This window comes from Triticum aestivum, chromosome 7B (assembly GCF_018294505.1).
Source record: "Triticum aestivum cultivar Chinese Spring chromosome 7B, IWGSC CS RefSeq v2.1, whole genome shotgun sequence".
Taxonomy (NCBI): domain Eukaryota; kingdom Viridiplantae; phylum Streptophyta; class Magnoliopsida; order Poales; family Poaceae; genus Triticum; species Triticum aestivum.
This window is the reverse complement of record NC_057813.1, coordinates 624,251,624-624,268,375: the sequence shown is the minus strand read 5'-3', so window position 1 is coordinate 624,268,375 and position 16,752 is coordinate 624,251,624. Positions and strand designations below refer to the sequence as shown.

General features: G+C 45.9%; 1 protein-coding gene across 1 annotated transcript; it reads left to right on the top strand.

Moving 5' to 3' along the window:
* The first annotated feature begins 3,096 nt into the window (after positions 1 to 3,096).
* On the top strand, positions 3,097 to 6,992 carry LOC123157103 (chaperone protein ClpB1). The gene is made up of 7 exons (XM_044575347.1): positions 3,097 to 3,325; positions 3,634 to 4,525; positions 5,260 to 5,426; positions 5,515 to 5,855; positions 5,942 to 6,221; positions 6,303 to 6,500; positions 6,610 to 6,992. The coding sequence occupies exons 2-7, from the start codon at positions 3,661 to 3,663 to the stop codon at positions 6,769 to 6,771; spliced, it is 2,013 nt and encodes a 670-aa protein (XP_044431282.1). The 5' UTR covers positions 3,097 to 3,325; positions 3,634 to 3,660; the 3' UTR covers positions 6,772 to 6,992.
* Positions 6,993 to 16,752: the final 9,760 nt, after the last annotated feature.

The following is a 16,752-nucleotide window of genomic DNA, read 5'->3' as shown; positions in this document are numbered from 1 at the left end:
AAAACACCCAATCGAACGGATTGCATCGCAGTAACCTCGCCAGTTCCCAACATGACATGTGTTACGTGCGGGCATGAATTGAAGAGTTTTTACTAATGATGCCGCCGAAAATCCAGATCACGGTCTCTTTATTGAAAGGACGTGCCAATGGCAACGGCCTCGAGCCACGCTATACATGACATAATGACTGCTGATGGGGCCATTCGATTCTGGAGTATATGGAGGCGTTTCGAATTCCGTCAAGGTTGTCAGAACCTGACCCAACCGGTGCCTCCACCCTTCTCATTGGAAAACTTCGCCTTTAAGCTAACTAGGCATGGTAAGAGTCCATGGGTCTGACATATAAAATACTTCTCAGGAAGAGCTCGTTCGGGGTTCCTTGGGAGTTCGAGGTATGTAAGGCCCTGTTTGGTTCCAAATAAGTCACCAACTTATAAGTCAAAAAGTGAAAAAGTGACTTATTTTGCCAAACAGACCCGACTTATAAGTCACCCCAACTTATAAGTCATAAGTTGCTCCACCCCAACTTAAAACTTATAAGTCACCTCCTTTTGCGTGGGTCCTACCATCTGCATGATGTTGATTGGTGTGGGTAAGTGTGTCAGGTGACTTATAAGTCAGATAACAACCAAACAGGCGTGACTTATAAGTCACTGGTTTTAAGTCACCTGACTTATAAGTCAGGTGACTTATTGGAACCAAACAGGGCCTAACTCCTCATGCACAGGCTATGATTGCATCGAAGGAGGAAGCGCAAAAGAGAATGTTGAACCAGTTTGCAAGACCGAAGACCAACAAAGAAGCATGAGTCATCTGAGGAATGTCCTCCTCCGCCTGGAAGGCCGGTTTAGGGGCTACTGGTGGTGTCCTATATAGGGGGTGCAAACCACGTTGGCCCCCCAAGCATGGGTTGGGCTGAGGATCCCCAAACTATCAACTAGTGGGCCATGCTTGCCAAGCCCCTCCACGTACTTCAGACAGAATCTTCAAAGACTTGGCGCCTACTCCAAGATAAGATGCGGTCCTCGGCATGTTTATCCCCTGATGTAAACGACCTGGGTGTAACAATAGAGGTAGATTCATCCACGTAAGATTTCGAGGTAGATCAACCTGTAATTTGTACCCCCATACATAATCAATACAATACAATCAGGACATAGAGATTTACCTCTTTCAGAGGACCCGGACCTGGTAAGTATTGTGTCTCTTCTTCGTCCTGTTACCAGTTTGGGATCGCCACCCGAAATCTGCCGAATTTAGCTCCATTAGCAACGCATCATTTTGTTATCATACATTATTATGAATGATACTATCTCCGTCTTGGTTTATTGGCCCCTTAGTATTTTGTGCCAAATTTTGATCATGGATTTAATTAATAACATGTTAATGCGTGTCACAGAAAAAAATACTCCCTCCGTTTTTATTTGGTACTTGTATTAACTTTAGTGAAAGTCAAGATTTGTAAACTTTGACAAAATTTATAGACAAAAATATTAAGTCATACAATAACAAATCAAAGTCAAGATTTATTATTGAATGTACTTTCACATCACATAGATTTGTTATAGTAAACATTTGTACTTTTTCTATAAACTTGGTCAAACTTTATTAAGTTTGACTTCAGTCAACTCAAATATTAAGAGTACATAAAAATGGAGGGAGTAGTATTATTGGAAATTATGTTCCAACGATATAATTTTTTATAACATACATTAGTATTTTATCAGTTAAATCTATGGTTAAATTTTGACAGAAAATATGAAGAGGACCAATAAACTAAAACAGAGGTAGTAGCGAACTCTTTCCTTGTTCATTTAATTGTATGTTCTCAGCATAATTGCCTAGTTGGCATGCATATACTACTTACTATTGTACCCAACTTACGAAATCGTTGAACAAGGCAAATCCTATTTCATGCATTTTGCGTCAAAATAGGTGTCCTTTCGTACACACGAACAAGGGGAGCGCTCTGGACGGGACTTCCCAATTTGAGCCAGCGTAGCATGACTCTTTCGGTTTTGGTTGTCTGGTTTCCTATTGGTTTTAGGAAAATTCTAGGAGCTTCCATTTTGTGTTTCTTTGTCAGTTTTTTTCTACCGGTATTTATCTTTCCATCTTTTTAAATACTTTTTGGAAAATGTTCAGAAATTCAAATTTTCTACGGTCAAAAAAATTGTTGGGAATTTCAAATTTTTGTTCTTATTTCTAAAAAATGATCGCATTTTAAAAAAATTCCCATATTCTTTTATCAAAGTAAGAAAAATTCGAAAATCATTCACATTGTGATTTTTTTTCATGTTTTCTAAAAAATATTCAGAATTCCGGCTGGGTGCATGTCGGTTTGCTACAGTGTGCTATGAAATAATGCACTAGTTTGCTACAATATAATCCGGGGGTTATGATAGTTTGATCATCATGCATTCAAAGGTGCAAAGTGCACAAAGACTGAATAAGATTTTGAGGATTTATGGGAAGAGTTCAGACAGGCAGTGAACAAGGAGAAAAGATTAGTATTTTTTCGGTCGGAACTGTCCTAATCCCCTAAATATTTCGGTGGAGTCTTTTAGCAAACACTATCTCGGCCTGCCTACGGTGGTGGGCAGGGTTACGGTGGAGGCTTTAACCAAACACTATCTTGTACTAAATATGAATCCAACAATATAAGTTTTATGACATACTACAACTTGTATTTTGTTGATCAAATCTATGATTAAAATTTGACACAAAATACAAAGCGAGACCAATAAACCAGACAAATTCAGTTAGTATTAGTCTTACATTGATTTGGACTTTATTTTTTCAAATAATTGAATGAAAGAACAAAGGGCTGGAAATTAAATTTGAAAAGAAAAGAAATCGTTTTTCGGCAATTCCATCGGTTTGTTCTTTGTTCTTTCATTCCAAAAAAAAATGTCTCCCCAAAAAACAAAAACAAAAACAGTGCACGTATTGCTGGTTTCTGGGTGTCACGCGAGTGGGCCCTCCCATCAGCACGCACCATGGGCCTTTCGCGTCCAAGTTGATCGTGGGCCCATCTGGTGAATTTTGGTAGATAGCGAGCCTCGGCGGCCCAGTTGTGGGTGGTAAAGCCCTAGTGCTCCCTTCGCTCTGAGGCGTCGACCGACCACCAGAGCGAGGTAGGGTAGGGCAGCTGAGCAGGGCGAGGCGACGAGAGCTGTCGGCCCAGCCTCCAGGCAAGCGGCGGAGAGGCGCCGGCGGCAGTGAGCCTGAAGGGGGCTCCTTGGAGGAGCGGCGGGTGGAGCGGTCGGAGTCTAGGAGGAGGAGGCGGCGGCGCGGAGGAAACTTTCGCCCACTACTCGATCGGGTAATTTACTTTCGCCCCTCAAATCCCAATCCCCCCCTGTCACAGTTCTGCTACTGTACTTAATTTAGAGGAAAGATGATATTTTTGTCATGTTAATAGTTGGCCCCGGTTAATCTTGGAATCCTTCCTCTCAGCAGACAAATTTTGAACTCCCCCTAAAAATACAATTTTTTTTTATCACAACTCGGTTTCCAAAGCAAAACAGAACAAGAAATTTTGTTACAACTCCGCCTTGTAATACAATTTGAAGTCCGATACTTCTTCAATATGCATATGTTGAATTATTGCAGTGTAATTTCCTTGCTCAGGTTAGGTCTTTTCATCACCATCACCTTATGGAAGCGACTGCAATCTACGATACTCGGCTTGGGACCTGGGTTATGTTGTCTGATGGAGAAGATTCGACAAGTGCGGTCTTCGATCGGCTCTTGTCACATGTGTTTAGGTTGTATCGAGGGGTGGAGAGCGTTCTCTGTGTTGGAGCAGCCTTCGGTTTGTGCTGGGCAGCTTGGAGGTACTACGAGCGCAACTCGTGCCTGCGCAGCTACGGCCGTGACATGACCGGCAGCAAGCAGGCAGCCAACCCGGTGGTCGGCCGCGACAGTGAGATTGACCGCGTCGTCTCCATCCTCTGCCGCAAGACCAAGAACTGTGCCGCACTGGTCGGTGCTGCAGGAGTCGGCAAGACGGCCATCGCTGAGGGCCTTGCACAGCGCATCGCTGCCGGGAAGGTCCCTGCGGCACTCGCCGGGGCACGCGTCGTGGAGGTTGATCTCGCGGCGATGGTTTCTGGGACTCTGTTCCGTGGCATGTTCGAGGAACGCATAAAAAGCGTGATAAAGCAGGCGGAGGACTCAGGTGGCAAGATAGTTCTCTTCATCGACGAGATGCACATGCTTCTTGGTGCCGGTGATGGATTGGGGGGATGCCAAGACGCTGCCAATATGCTCAAGCCAGCGTTGGCCCGTGGTCGTATCCGTTGTGTGGGTGCGACGACTTTTGATGATTATCGCAAGTACATTGAGAAGGATGCTGCGCTCGAGCGGCGGTTCCAGAAGGTGCACGTTGAGGAGCCAAGCATGCAGGACACCATTGCCATGCTGCGGGCTCTAAAGCAGCAGTATGAACAGCACCACGGCTTAGAAATCCAAGATGCTGCTCTTGTTGCCGCTGCACAGCTCGCTGGCCGCTACATCACCGGTGAGGAATTAATTTTGCTCACTTTGTTTCCAGAGAGGTGGTTAGTAGATGCATGGACTCATCTAGTTTGTCAGGAAGTCTAATGAAGCATGAATGGTTCTGCTGTAGGTGCAATTGAAGGGCAGGAATTATTTCATGAGACTGCTATGGAGTACCCATGTTGCATCACATACATTCAGTTTAATTTAGTTCAACTAATGTATAAATCATGTTTACGTATTGAACAAATTCATGATAGTGTCATATGCATCAATTAATAGAGCAGTGCTTTCTTTCTGCCGAGTTGCTCTCATGAGTGGCAAGGATGCATATACGTTGGTGCAATTGAAGGGCAGGAATTATTTCATGAGACTGCTGTCAAGTACCCATGTTGCATCACATACATTCAGTTTAATTTAGTTCAACTAATGTACTCCCTCCGTTCCTAAATGTAAGTCTTTTTAGAGTTTCCACTACAAACTACATACGGATGTATATAGACATATTTTAGAGTGTAGATTCACTCATTTTGCTCTGTATGTAGCCATAGTGTAATCTCTAGAAAGACTTATATTTAGGAACGGAGGGAATATAAATCATGTTTTATGCTATCGAACAAATTCATTATAGTGTCATGTGCATCGATTAATGGAGCAGTGCTTTCTTTCTGCCGAGTTGCTCTCATGAGTGGCAAGGATGTATATATGTTGGTGCAAATTGACCGATTATATTGATGTCCTTAGTCCTTACTGTAGGTCGTCAATTTCCTGACAAGGCAATTGACCTGATTGATGAGGCTTGTGCCACGGCAACGAAAACGATGATGCCAGTTGGCGACCAAGAAGAGAATGTGAACACTGTGCAGAGTACCTCTAAAAATGCAGCCAAGGAGGCAATTGTTTCCCCAAATCATGTTGCGCAAGTAGGCATTCTCTTCCTAATGATAGCTGTGTACTGTTTTGATTGACGAGATGTGCCTGTCCTGCAAATTCTGACATTGTTATTTGAAGGTTGTGAGCCAATGGACTGGAATTCCTGTCGCTGCGCTTGACCAAGAGGAGAAGCATAGACTAATCCACCTACCAAGCAGACTACGCGAGCGAGTTGTTGGCCAGGATGAAGCCGTAAATCTGGTCGCGCAAGCAGTGTTACGTTCCAGGGCCGGCTTTGGTCAGCCTGGCCAACCCATAGGCTCTTTCCTCTTCTTAGGCTCGACTGGTGTTGGAAAGACAGAGCTTGCAAAAGCTCTAGCGGAGCAGCTATTTGACAGCGAGAAGATGCTGGTTCGCTTTGACATGTCTGAATTTGTTGACAGGGGATCTGTGCTGCGTCTCATCGGAGCCCCTCCAAGGTATAATTTGTATTATCTTTTTGAACATTCTCAAATCATACTTTAATTCTGCTCATCGTAGTTGTTTTGCCTGTGCCTTCTTGAAGCTACAATGGCCATGAAGACGGTGGACAGCTGACGGAGAAAATCAGGAGACGCCCATACAGTGTTATCCTATTTGATGAGGTGGAGAAGGCAGATCCGTCGGTGTTGAACCTTTTCGTGCAACTTCTGGATGATGGTGTGTTGACGGATGGGAAAGGCCGGACCGTGGATTTCAAGAATACCATCATCATCATGACCTCAAATCTAGGAGCGGAGCATCTAACAGCTGGAATGGCTGGAAACGGCACGATGGAAGCTGCACGGGACCTTGTGATGCATCAGGTTTGTGTATACAAGAGACTGTTGTTGTAAGTGTCTGTCCAGTGGACGCATGCTGAGTGGCATATATGTTTGTTGTTGCAGGTGCAGAAACACTTCAAACCTGAGCTTTGCAACAGGATGAGTGAGATTGTGATATTTGAGCCGCTTTCGCGCGACAAACTGAAGGAGATTGTGAAAATCCAGATGAAGAGGATTGTCGCCAGAGTCGCTAGCAAGGGCATTTGTCTGTCTGTGAGCGATGCCGCGTTGGAGGTGGTTTTGTCGGAATCGTACAACCCGGTAAGGACAGCTTGTTTCGTTTCAGGCCCGAGGGCTCATGTTTTTCTTTTCTTTTGTCTGCATGTTTTGGTGGTAAACTATCGTCATCCATTGTTAATTTGGTTGACAGATGTATGGTGCGAGGCCTGTAAAGAGGTGGTTGCTGAAGAACGTGATGACTGATCTCTCTGAGATGCTGGTCAATGGACAAGTCGTCGAAGGCTCCTCCGTCTCCATTGATGCTGCCGATGACAGGAGGCTCAAGTTTGAAGTGGTGAAGAAGGTGCATTAGAAGCCTGCAGTAACAGGGCTTTGCTGACAATTGCATGCAGGAGCCTGCGCCCAATAGCTTTCTCCAAGATTTAGTTTAATGACTGCATTTTGTTTTTAGCTTGGAAAATTGTGTTTGTTGTGGAGTCCCTGATTACTACTACTTGCTATCCTGAGCAACTCAAACTTGGTCTTCAAATGACTCAGAAAACGATGATAGACACTTAGTTTTTTGATACTGCATTTCGTTTTTTTTCTCTCCATTTTCTTCCTAGATTCACAACTGCTATGGAGTAGCTCTCTCCATGGGTTGTTTGTCGCTGTTCCGACCAAACTTACCACATTACCGTGTCAATGAGATCTTGTCGAACGCCCGACGGAAGTGGTGTCATATAATGTCATCTATCTACAGTAATAACAAGAACTCCTTTGCAAGGGATCGACGGGATAACTTCAGAGGGGCCTCTAGTCATCTTGCTAGCTCATGGGCTGCTCTTTTAGCATCTCCAAAACAATGTTGAAGTAAAAGTTCCTTTTGAGTAACCTTATCTTCCTTTGCGAGGGAGCGAGAGGAGAAAGAAACGATGTTCAACAGAGAAACTGTTTTTCTTTTTTCTTTTTTCTTTTTTGAGAGAGAAGGTAACAAAGAAACTATTTTTTTTAGACAAAACAAATGTACCGCTGAAAACTTAGAAAACACCATGGGGTTTGTGGGCTGAACTCGGTAGTGGGCCCATCTGGCCTGCTGCGGTAGAAAGCCTCAGGGCCCAGTTGTGGGTGCTGACCAGACTGGGCTGGCTAGCACTGGAGCTCAAGCTGCCGCCGCCGCCGAAATGCAAACGCAAACGCCGACACTTCCTCTCCAGCACACGGTGCCAGACACCGCGTCTGGCTAGGCGCGCGACCTGGGTTCCCTCTTGCTAGGGTTTTAGTTCCTCTCGTCGCCGCCGGCGATGTTGAGAAAGTTTGTGCCCTTCTCCTCCGCGGATTACCGTCCTCCTTGCTCGGGCTGACTAAGGGGTAGTCCTGGACTGCCGCCCGGCCATGGCAGGGGCTGCTTTTCCAGGGTAGGGTTAGGGTTTTTTGGGATCCTTCTATCGGGCTGACCGAGAGATCGATCTGACTTGCCGATCGGAAGCATGGCGCAGCGCGAGAGGGTCCAAGGGGAAAAGCAAAGTGGAGGACCTCATGAAGGAGCTGGCTCTAAAGGAGGACGACCTGGACGATGTGATCTTCGAGGAATCTGACGCCCCGGTCGATGAGGACATACGTTGGATGATTCTTGTTCGTGTTCACATGGACAAAGGATTCAACAACTATTGGTTCTCCCGCAATATGCGCACGGCGTGGGATCTAGCCAGGAAGGTCAAGATCAAAACTTTGGAGGAAAACCTGTTCATGATGCAATTCAACCGGCTTGGAGATTGGAAGAGGGTTACCCAGGGAGGGCCGTGGCACTTCCGGGGAAATCTGATGATTATTGCTCCATGTGATGGATACTCGAAGCTATCATCTATCGAGCTCTTTAAATTTGAGATATGGGTACGCATCATCGACCTCCCCATAGCCTACCATGGCAAGGTGAAAGCTTTAGCCTCGAAGGTGAGCGAGTTCGTGGACTCGGAGCCGTCATCTTTTGACTTCGAGGGCAACTTCTACAGAGTTAGGGTGTGCCTGGATGTGCGCAACCCATTGAAAAAAGCTACCTCGTTGATCCGTGGAGGAGAGGGGGAAATCTTTGCAGTCAAATACGAGCGGTTGCCGGACTGGTGCCAAGTCTGCGGTATGATGGGCCACGAGTTCAAGGAGCACGGGGACGGGGTGCATCCGCCATCAGCTTTGACCTTCAAAAATCTGCGTGCGCCGGCGACCACAGCTTGGGGCACCCGACGCCGTAACAACAATCAGAAATCCAAGAAGCAAGATGGCCATGCTGGAGATGCGGGATCAGAGAAAGGCGTGGAGTCTAATGAGCTTGGAAGCCAGGAGTTGAATGTTGTTGATATGGAAACAGGAGATGCTAATCGCAAACGATCTTCAGACCAAGTGGTCGGGGTGCCTGAGCAAACGGTAACTGGACGGGAGCTCGCCCTTGTGCTCAAGACAAGTGGTGGTGTTGTTCCTCTGAGTCCACCACCGAAACAAGATCCCAAGGGGTCTAAGATTTTTATGCAAAACGAGAAAAGCAACAGAGTGGTACTAAGAAGACCCCTACAGTGGGCAAAAACATTGATGCAAGATCGGCGGCCTCCCCGGCGGAGGACCATCGGGCACAATGAATCTCTTATGCCTGAGCCAAGAGTAGCAGTTTTGCAGCCCTAAAGCTAGATATGATGAAGGCATATGATTGGGTGGAGTGGTCTTATCTAAAATCAATTATGGAGAAGTTGGGTTTTGCAGCATCGTGGATTTCTATAATCATGAACATGGTGAGCTCAGTCTCTTTTTTGGTGATGTTTAATGGAAGTAAGCTAGAAGTGTTCAAGCCAACACGAGGTATTCGACAGGTGAAAGTGCGTTATATCGACTAGAGGGGGGGTGAATAGGCGATTTTTATGAGTTTTTCACTAAGGAATTTGCCAGTGAGGAAATTCCTTAGCGAAGAACTACTTGCAGCGGAATAAGTACTCAGAAGTAAGCATGACATAATACACACATGGTCATCATGATGAAATGATGACAAACACAGAGTACAGAAAGTGTAAACATAGGATAACACAAGATGAAGACAAACAGACTGAAGAAATTGAACTGAGGAAATTGAGAAAGTCTTTAGTCAAAGTCTTCAAACACAGATATGGACAATCACTCAACATAGTAATGAGGAAATGAAAGAGTTGAGGAAATAGAACCAATAAGGTTGGTGAAGACAATGATTTGGTAGACCAGTTCCAACTGCTGTCTCAGTTGTATGTCTGGTTGGAGCGGCTGAGTATTTAAACTCGAGGACACACAGTCCCGGACACCCAGTCGCTGAGCACACAGCTCAGGACACCAAGTCCTCACCATATTCTCCTTGAACTAAGGTCACACAGACCTCTTCCAATCACTCGCGGTAAGTCTTCAGGCGACTTCCAAACCTTCACAGACTTCGGTCACTCGGCGATCCACAATTCCTCTTGGATGCTCTAGACCATTCGCCTAACCGTCTGGAAGAAGCACAGTCTTCAAAGGTAACAAGCTTCGGATCCATGCAGGATCAATCTCTTCAGTGATGCTCAATCACTTTGGGTTTGTAGGTGTTTGGGGTCTGGGATTTTCTTCACTCGATGATTTTCGCTCAAAGTCCTCGGAGGATGGGTTGCTCTCAAATGACAAGTGTCAGTTTCTCTCGGAGCAGCCAACCAACTAGTGGTTGTAGGGGGCGGCTATTTATAGCCTAGGGAGCAGCCCGACATGATAAGACATAAATGTCCTTCAATGATATGACCGTTATGTGGATAAGATATTTTGGGACAGCTGGCGCGTAGCACAGCAACGGTTGGAAATTTGACTCTCAAATTCCTCAGGGCTATCATGTTCCTCACTGTGTAGGCAACCCGCACTGGCGAATTCCTAACTCCTCAGTCAAAACAAATTCCTCAGCGACCAGAAGAACTTCGTCTCCGTCACTGAAGAAATTGACTGAACTATATGAGATTTCCAATGGCTTCACTCGAAGGGATTGGTAGGTGTAGGATTTTGAGTTGAGCATCACATGAAAATTTTTCCTTAGTATTTCCTCGACCCCCTTTAACAGTATGGTGTTTCCTATGACTCAAGAAAGATAAAAACAAAACTATGAAAACGAAGTCTTCAAGCTTCATATTCCTTGCATGAATATCAAGTCTTCACGGACACACCAATTTCTTCACTTTCAAAGTCTTCATGAAAGTCTTCAGGAATACCAAAATCTTCAGTCGAAGATATTCATTTTTAGGGGTCGACTTTCTCTATAAATATCAAACTCCTCATAGACTTATATACCTGTGTACACTCATAAACACATTAGTACCTTAACCTATAAGTCTTCAATACACCAAAATCACTAAGGGGCACTAGATGCACTTACAATCTCCCGCTTTTTGGTGATTGATGACAATATAGGTTAAGTTTTCAACGGGGATAAACATATGAAGTGTAAGTACTGATATTGAGGAATTTGATTGCAAGATATAGAAGAACTCCCCCTGAAGATGTGCATACTGAGGAATTTGCTTTTGAAGGAATGCACACTTGAAGAGTTGAATCATGGAGATCTCCCCCTATATCTTGTAATACATACATGCATTTGACATATAATATGAAGAATTTGAAATGCATGATGAAATATGGTGCCTGAAGAGATTCAGCATGCGTGAAATAATATCAACGAGGAACAAGCATGCAGAATCAAAGCACAGTGCATCAAAAGTATCAGAGCACCATCGGGTTTAATATTACAACTCGATCAAATAAAAGTTTCAGAAGAGCAAGAGTTGTAACTTAGCAAAAAACGCCCATATAATAGACCCGCTTGACTTCGAGGGCAACTTCTACAGAGTTAGGGTGCGCCTGGATGTGCGCAACCCATTGAAAAAAGCTACGTCGTTGATCCGTGGAGGAGAGGGGGAAATCTTTGCAGTCAAATATGAGCGGTTGCCGGACTGGTGCCAAGTCTGCGGTATGATGGGCCACGAGTTCAAGGAGCACGGGGACGGGGTGCATCCGCCATCAGCTTTGACCTTCAAAAATCTACGTGCGCCGGCGACCACAGCTTGGGGCACCCGACGCCGTAACAACAATCAGAAATCCAAGAAGCAAGATGACCATGCTGGAGATGCGGGATCAGAGAAAGGCGTGGAGTCTGATGAGCTTGGAAGCCAGGAGTTGAATGTTGTTGATATGGAAACAGGAGATGCTAATCGCAAACGACCTTTAGACCAAGTGGTCGGGGTGCCTGAGCAAACGGTAACTGGACGGGAGCTCGCCCTTGTGCTCAAGACAAGTGGTGGTGTTGTTCCTCTGAGTCCACCACTGAACAAGATCCCAAGAGGTCTAAGAAAACGAGAAAAGCAACAGAGTGGTACTAAGAAGACCCCTACAGTGGGCAAAAACATTGATGCAAGATCGGCGGCCTCCCCGGCGGAGGACCGTCGGGCACAATGAATCTCTTATGCCTGAGCCAAGAGTAGCAGTTTTGCAGCCCTAAAGCTAGATATGATGAAGGCATATGATTGGGTGGAGTGGTCTTATCTAAAATCAATTATGGAGAAGTTGGGTTTTGCAGCACCGTGGATTTCTATAATCATGAACATGGTGAGCTCAGTCTCCTTTTCGGTGATGTTTAATGGAAGTAAGCTAGAAGTGTTCAAGCCAACACGAGGTATTCGACTGGGAGATCCTATCTCTCCTTACCTTTTCCTGTTAGCAGCGGAGGGCCTTTTGTGCCTCTTAAAATCTCAGATTCAGTCGTCCCACCTCAGCGGCATTAAGGTGGCACCGTCATCCCCGGCGATGAACCATCTTTTATTCGCGGACGACAACCTGCTGTCCTTCAGGGCAAGTGTTAACGAGCGGAGGAGGTATCAAACCTATTGGATTCATATTGTATGGCCTCGGGGCAAAGAATAAACAGAGAAAAGTCCTCAATTTTTTTCAGCAGGGGCTGTTCGGAGATAGTGCGTAATGCAGTTAAGGGTTACCTCCATGTTCCTAATGAATCTTTGAGTGACAGGTATTTGGGCCTTCCAACAGATGTGGGGCACTCAAAAAAAGGAACTTTTAAATACCTTAGTGACAGAGTTTGGGACAAGTGAAGCGTTGGATGGGCAAGTGTTGTCTGCGGGAGGGAAAGACGTCCTCATCAAATCAGTAGCACAGGCCATTCCAGTGTACTCAATGTCTTGTTTCAAGCTCCCAAGGGGTTTATGTCATATAAAATCCATCATATGGAAATTTTGGTGGGACTGTAAACAAGCACAGCGCAAATCGGCCTGGGTCTCATGGGACATGATGACACGACCCAAAAACATGGGAGGACTCGGCTTTAAAGATCTCGAAGTTTTTAACCTGACCCTCTTGGCAAGACAATCATGGAGGTTGATGCAAGAGCCAGACTCGCTGAGTGCAAGGATCTTGAAGGCGTCCTACTATCCCAACAGTAGCATTCTTGACGCGGAGCTAGGGTCCAGGCCATCCCAGATATGGAGGGCGACACTCAAGGGACGCGACTTGCTAAAACAGGGCTTAATCAAGCGGATTGGTAATGGCTAGAGTACGAATATTTGGACCGACAACTGAATTCCTAAGGAGAAAGCACCGAGACCGATCACCAGCCTTGTTGCGAACCCACCTGTAATGGTGTCTGAATTACTGTTGCCAGCCACGGCGACATGGAATGTACAATTGGTGCGGTCGGTGTTCTTACCGATAGATGCGGAGGCGATCTTGAAGTTACCCACATGCACTAACAACATGGAGGACTTTTGGGCCTGGTATCCGGATAGAAAGGGCAAGTTTTCAGTTGCTTCGGCTTATAAATTCTTGATCAAAACTAAGTTGTAGCGGGAAGAATGGTTAGAGGGGAGAGGAGGATCATCTAATGTCCAGAGGGACGAAAAATCATGGAGCTCGCTGTGGAAAATGAAAGTACCGTCGAAGATAAGAATCTTTTTGTGGCGACTTGCACACCACTCTCTCCCTACGACTGATGTTCTCAAGTGGCGCAACATGTCAGTCCAGGATATATGCCCGTTGTGCGGTTGTCTTGACTCTTGGAGGCATGCCCTAGTATCATGCACCATGTCCAGGTGTATTTGGGCGTTGTCTGATGACGAGCTTGTCTCCCATATGACAGCTAATGAGGAGCCCAATGCAAGGTTATGGCTGTTGGAAATATGCGCTAGAGGCAATAACAAATTAGTTATTATTATATTTCCTTGTTCATGATAATCGTTTATTATCCATGCTATAATTGTATTGATAGGAAACTCAGATACATGTGTGGATACATAGACAACACCATGTCCCTAGTAAGCCTCTAGTTGACTAGCTCGTTGATCAATAGATGGTTATGATTTCCTGACCATGGACATTGGATGTTGTTGATAATGGGATCACATCATTAGGAGAATGATGTGATGGACAAGACCCAATCCTAAGCCTAGCACAAAGATCGTGTAGTTCGTATGCTAAAGCTTTTCTAATGTCAAGTATCATTTCCTTAGACCATGAGATTGTGCAACTCCCGGATACCGTAGGAATGCTTTGGGTGTACCAAACGTCACAACGTAACTGGGTGGCTATAAAGGTGCACTACGGGTATCTCCGAAAGTGTCTGTTGGGTTGGCACGAATCGAGACTGGGATTTGTCACTCCGTGTGACGGAGAGGTATCTCTGGGCCCACTCGGTAGGACATCATCATAATGTGCACAATGTGACCAAGGGGTTGATCACGGGATGATGTGTTACGGAACGAGTAAAGAGACTTGCCGGTAACGAGATTGAACAAGGTATCAGGATACCGACGATCGAATCTCGGGCAAGTACTATACCGCTAGACAAAGGGAATTGAATACGGGATTGATTGAATCCTCGACATCGTGGTTCATCCGATGAGATCATCGTGGAACATGTGGGAGCCAACATGGGTATCCAGATCCCGCTGTTGGTTATTGGCCGGAGAATTGTCTCGGTCATGTCTACGTGTCTCCCGAACCCGTAGGGTCTACACACTTAAGGTTCGATGATGCTAGGGTTATAGGGAATAGATGTACGTGGTTACAGAATGTTGTTCGGAGTCCCGGATGAGATTCCAGACGTCACGAGGAGTTCCGGAATGGTCCGGAGGTAAAGATATATATATGGGAAGTCCTGTTTTGGTCACCGGAAAAGTTTCGGGTGCTATCGGTAATGTACCGGGACCACCGGGAGGGTCCCGGGGGTCCACCAAGTGGGGCCACCGGCCCCAGAGGGCAGCATGGGCCAAGTGTGGGAGGGGACCAGCCCCAGGTTGGCTGGTGCGCCCCCACCAGGGCCCAAGGCGCCTAGGGTTTGGGGAGGGGGCGCCTCCACCTTACTTGGGGGGCAAGTTTCCCCTCTCCCACCCTTGGCCGCCACCCTAGATGGGTTTTGGGGTTGCCGCACCCCTTGGGGTGGGAACCCTAGAGGGGGCGCAGCTCCTCCCTCTCCCCTATATATAGTTGAGGTCTTTGGGGCTGCAAACACAAGAGTTTTGTCCTCTCCCTGGCGCAGCCCTACCTCTCTCCCTCCTCGTCTCTTGCGGTGCTTGGCGAAGCCCTGCTGGAGTGCCACGCTCCTCCACCACCACCACGCCGTCGTGCTGCTGCTGGACGGAGTCTTCCCCAACCTCTCCCTCTCTCCTTGCTGGATCAAGGCATGGGAGACGTCACCGGGCTGCATGTGTGTTGAACGCGGAGGTGCCGTCCATTCGGCACTAGGATCATCGGTGATTTGGATCACAACGAGTACGACTCCATCAACCCCGTTCACTTGAACGCTTCCGCTTAGCGATCTACAAGGGTATGTAGATGCACTCCCCTTTCCCTCGTTGCTAGATTACTCCATAGATTGATCTTGGTGATGCGTAGAAAATTTTGAATTTCTGCTACGTTCCCCAACAGTGGCATCATGAGCTAGGTCTATGCGTAGTTTCTATGCACGAGTAGAACACAAGTTGTTGTGGGCGTTGATTTTGTTCAATATGCTTACCGTTACTAGTCCAATCTTGTTTCGACGGTATTGTGGGATGAAGCGGCCCGGACCGACCTTACACGTACACTTACGTGAGACAGGTTCCACCGACTGACATGCACTTGTTGCATAAGGTGGCTAGCGGGTGCCAGTCCTCTCCACTTTAGTCGGATCGGATTCGATGAAAAGGGTCCTTATGAAGGGTAAATAGCAATTGACATATCACGTTGTGGTTTTTGCGTAGGTAAGAAACGTTCTTGCTAGAAACCCATAGCAGCCACGTAAAACATGCAAACAACAATTAGAGGACGTCTAACTTGTTTTTGCAGGGTATGCTATGTGATGTGATATGGCCAAAAGAATGTGATGAATGATATGTGATGTATGAGATTGATCATGTTCTTGTAATAGGAATCACGACTTGCATGTCGATGAGTATGACAACCGGCAGGAGCCATAGGAGTTGTCTTAATTTATTGTATGACCTGCATGTCAATGAACAACGCCATGTAATTACTTTACTTTATTGCTAAACCGTTAGCCATAGTAGTAGAAGTAATAGTTGGCGAGACAACTTCATGGAGACACGATGATGGAGATCATGGTGTCATGCCGGTGACGATGATGATCATGGAGCCTCGAAGATGGAGATCAAAAGGAGCAAAATGATATTGGCCATATCATGTCACTTTTTGATTGCATGTGATGTTTATCATGTTTATGCATCTTATTTGCTTAGAACGACGGTAGTAAATAAGATGATCCTCATTAAAATTTCAAGAAAGTGTTCCCCCTAACTGTGCACCGTTGCGAAAGTTCATTGTTTCGAAGAACCATGTGATGATCGGGTGTGATAGATTCTAATGTTCACATACAACGGGTGTAAGCTAGATTTACACACGCGAAGCACTTAGGTTGACTTGACGAGCCTAGCATGTACAGACATGGCCTCAGAACACAAGAGACCGAAAGGTCGAGCATGAGTCGTATGGTAGATACGATCAACATGAAGATGTTCACCGATGATGACTAGTCCGTCTCACGTGATGATCGGACACGGCCTAGTTGACTCGGATCATGTAATCACTTAGATAACTAGAGGGATGTCTATCTGAGTGGGAGTTCATAAGATGAACTTAATTATCCTGAACATAGTCAAAAGATCTTTGCAAATTATGTCGTAAGCTCGCGCTTTAGTTCTACTGTTTAGATATGTTCCTAGAGAAAATTCAGTTGAAAGTGGATAGTAGCAATTATGCGGACTAGGTCCGTAAACTGAGGATTGTCCTTGTTGCTTCGAAGAAGGCTTATGTCCTTAATGCACCGCTC

What these genes read in the sequence shown, in the direction of transcription:
- LOC123157103 (XM_044575347.1), top strand. Translation starts at nt 3,661, where the DNA reads ATGGAAGCGACTGCAATCTACGATACTCGGCTTGGGACCTGGGTTATG. An exon ending in CGCTGGCCGCTACATCACCG is followed by an intron (nt 4,526 to 5,259) that starts GTGAGGAATTAA and finishes TCCTTACTGTAG; the next exon opens with GTCGTCAATTTCCTGACAAG. An exon ending in CCCCAAATCATGTTGCGCAA is followed by an intron (nt 5,427 to 5,514) that starts GTAGGCATTCTC and finishes TGTTATTTGAAG; the next exon opens with GTTGTGAGCCAATGGACTGG.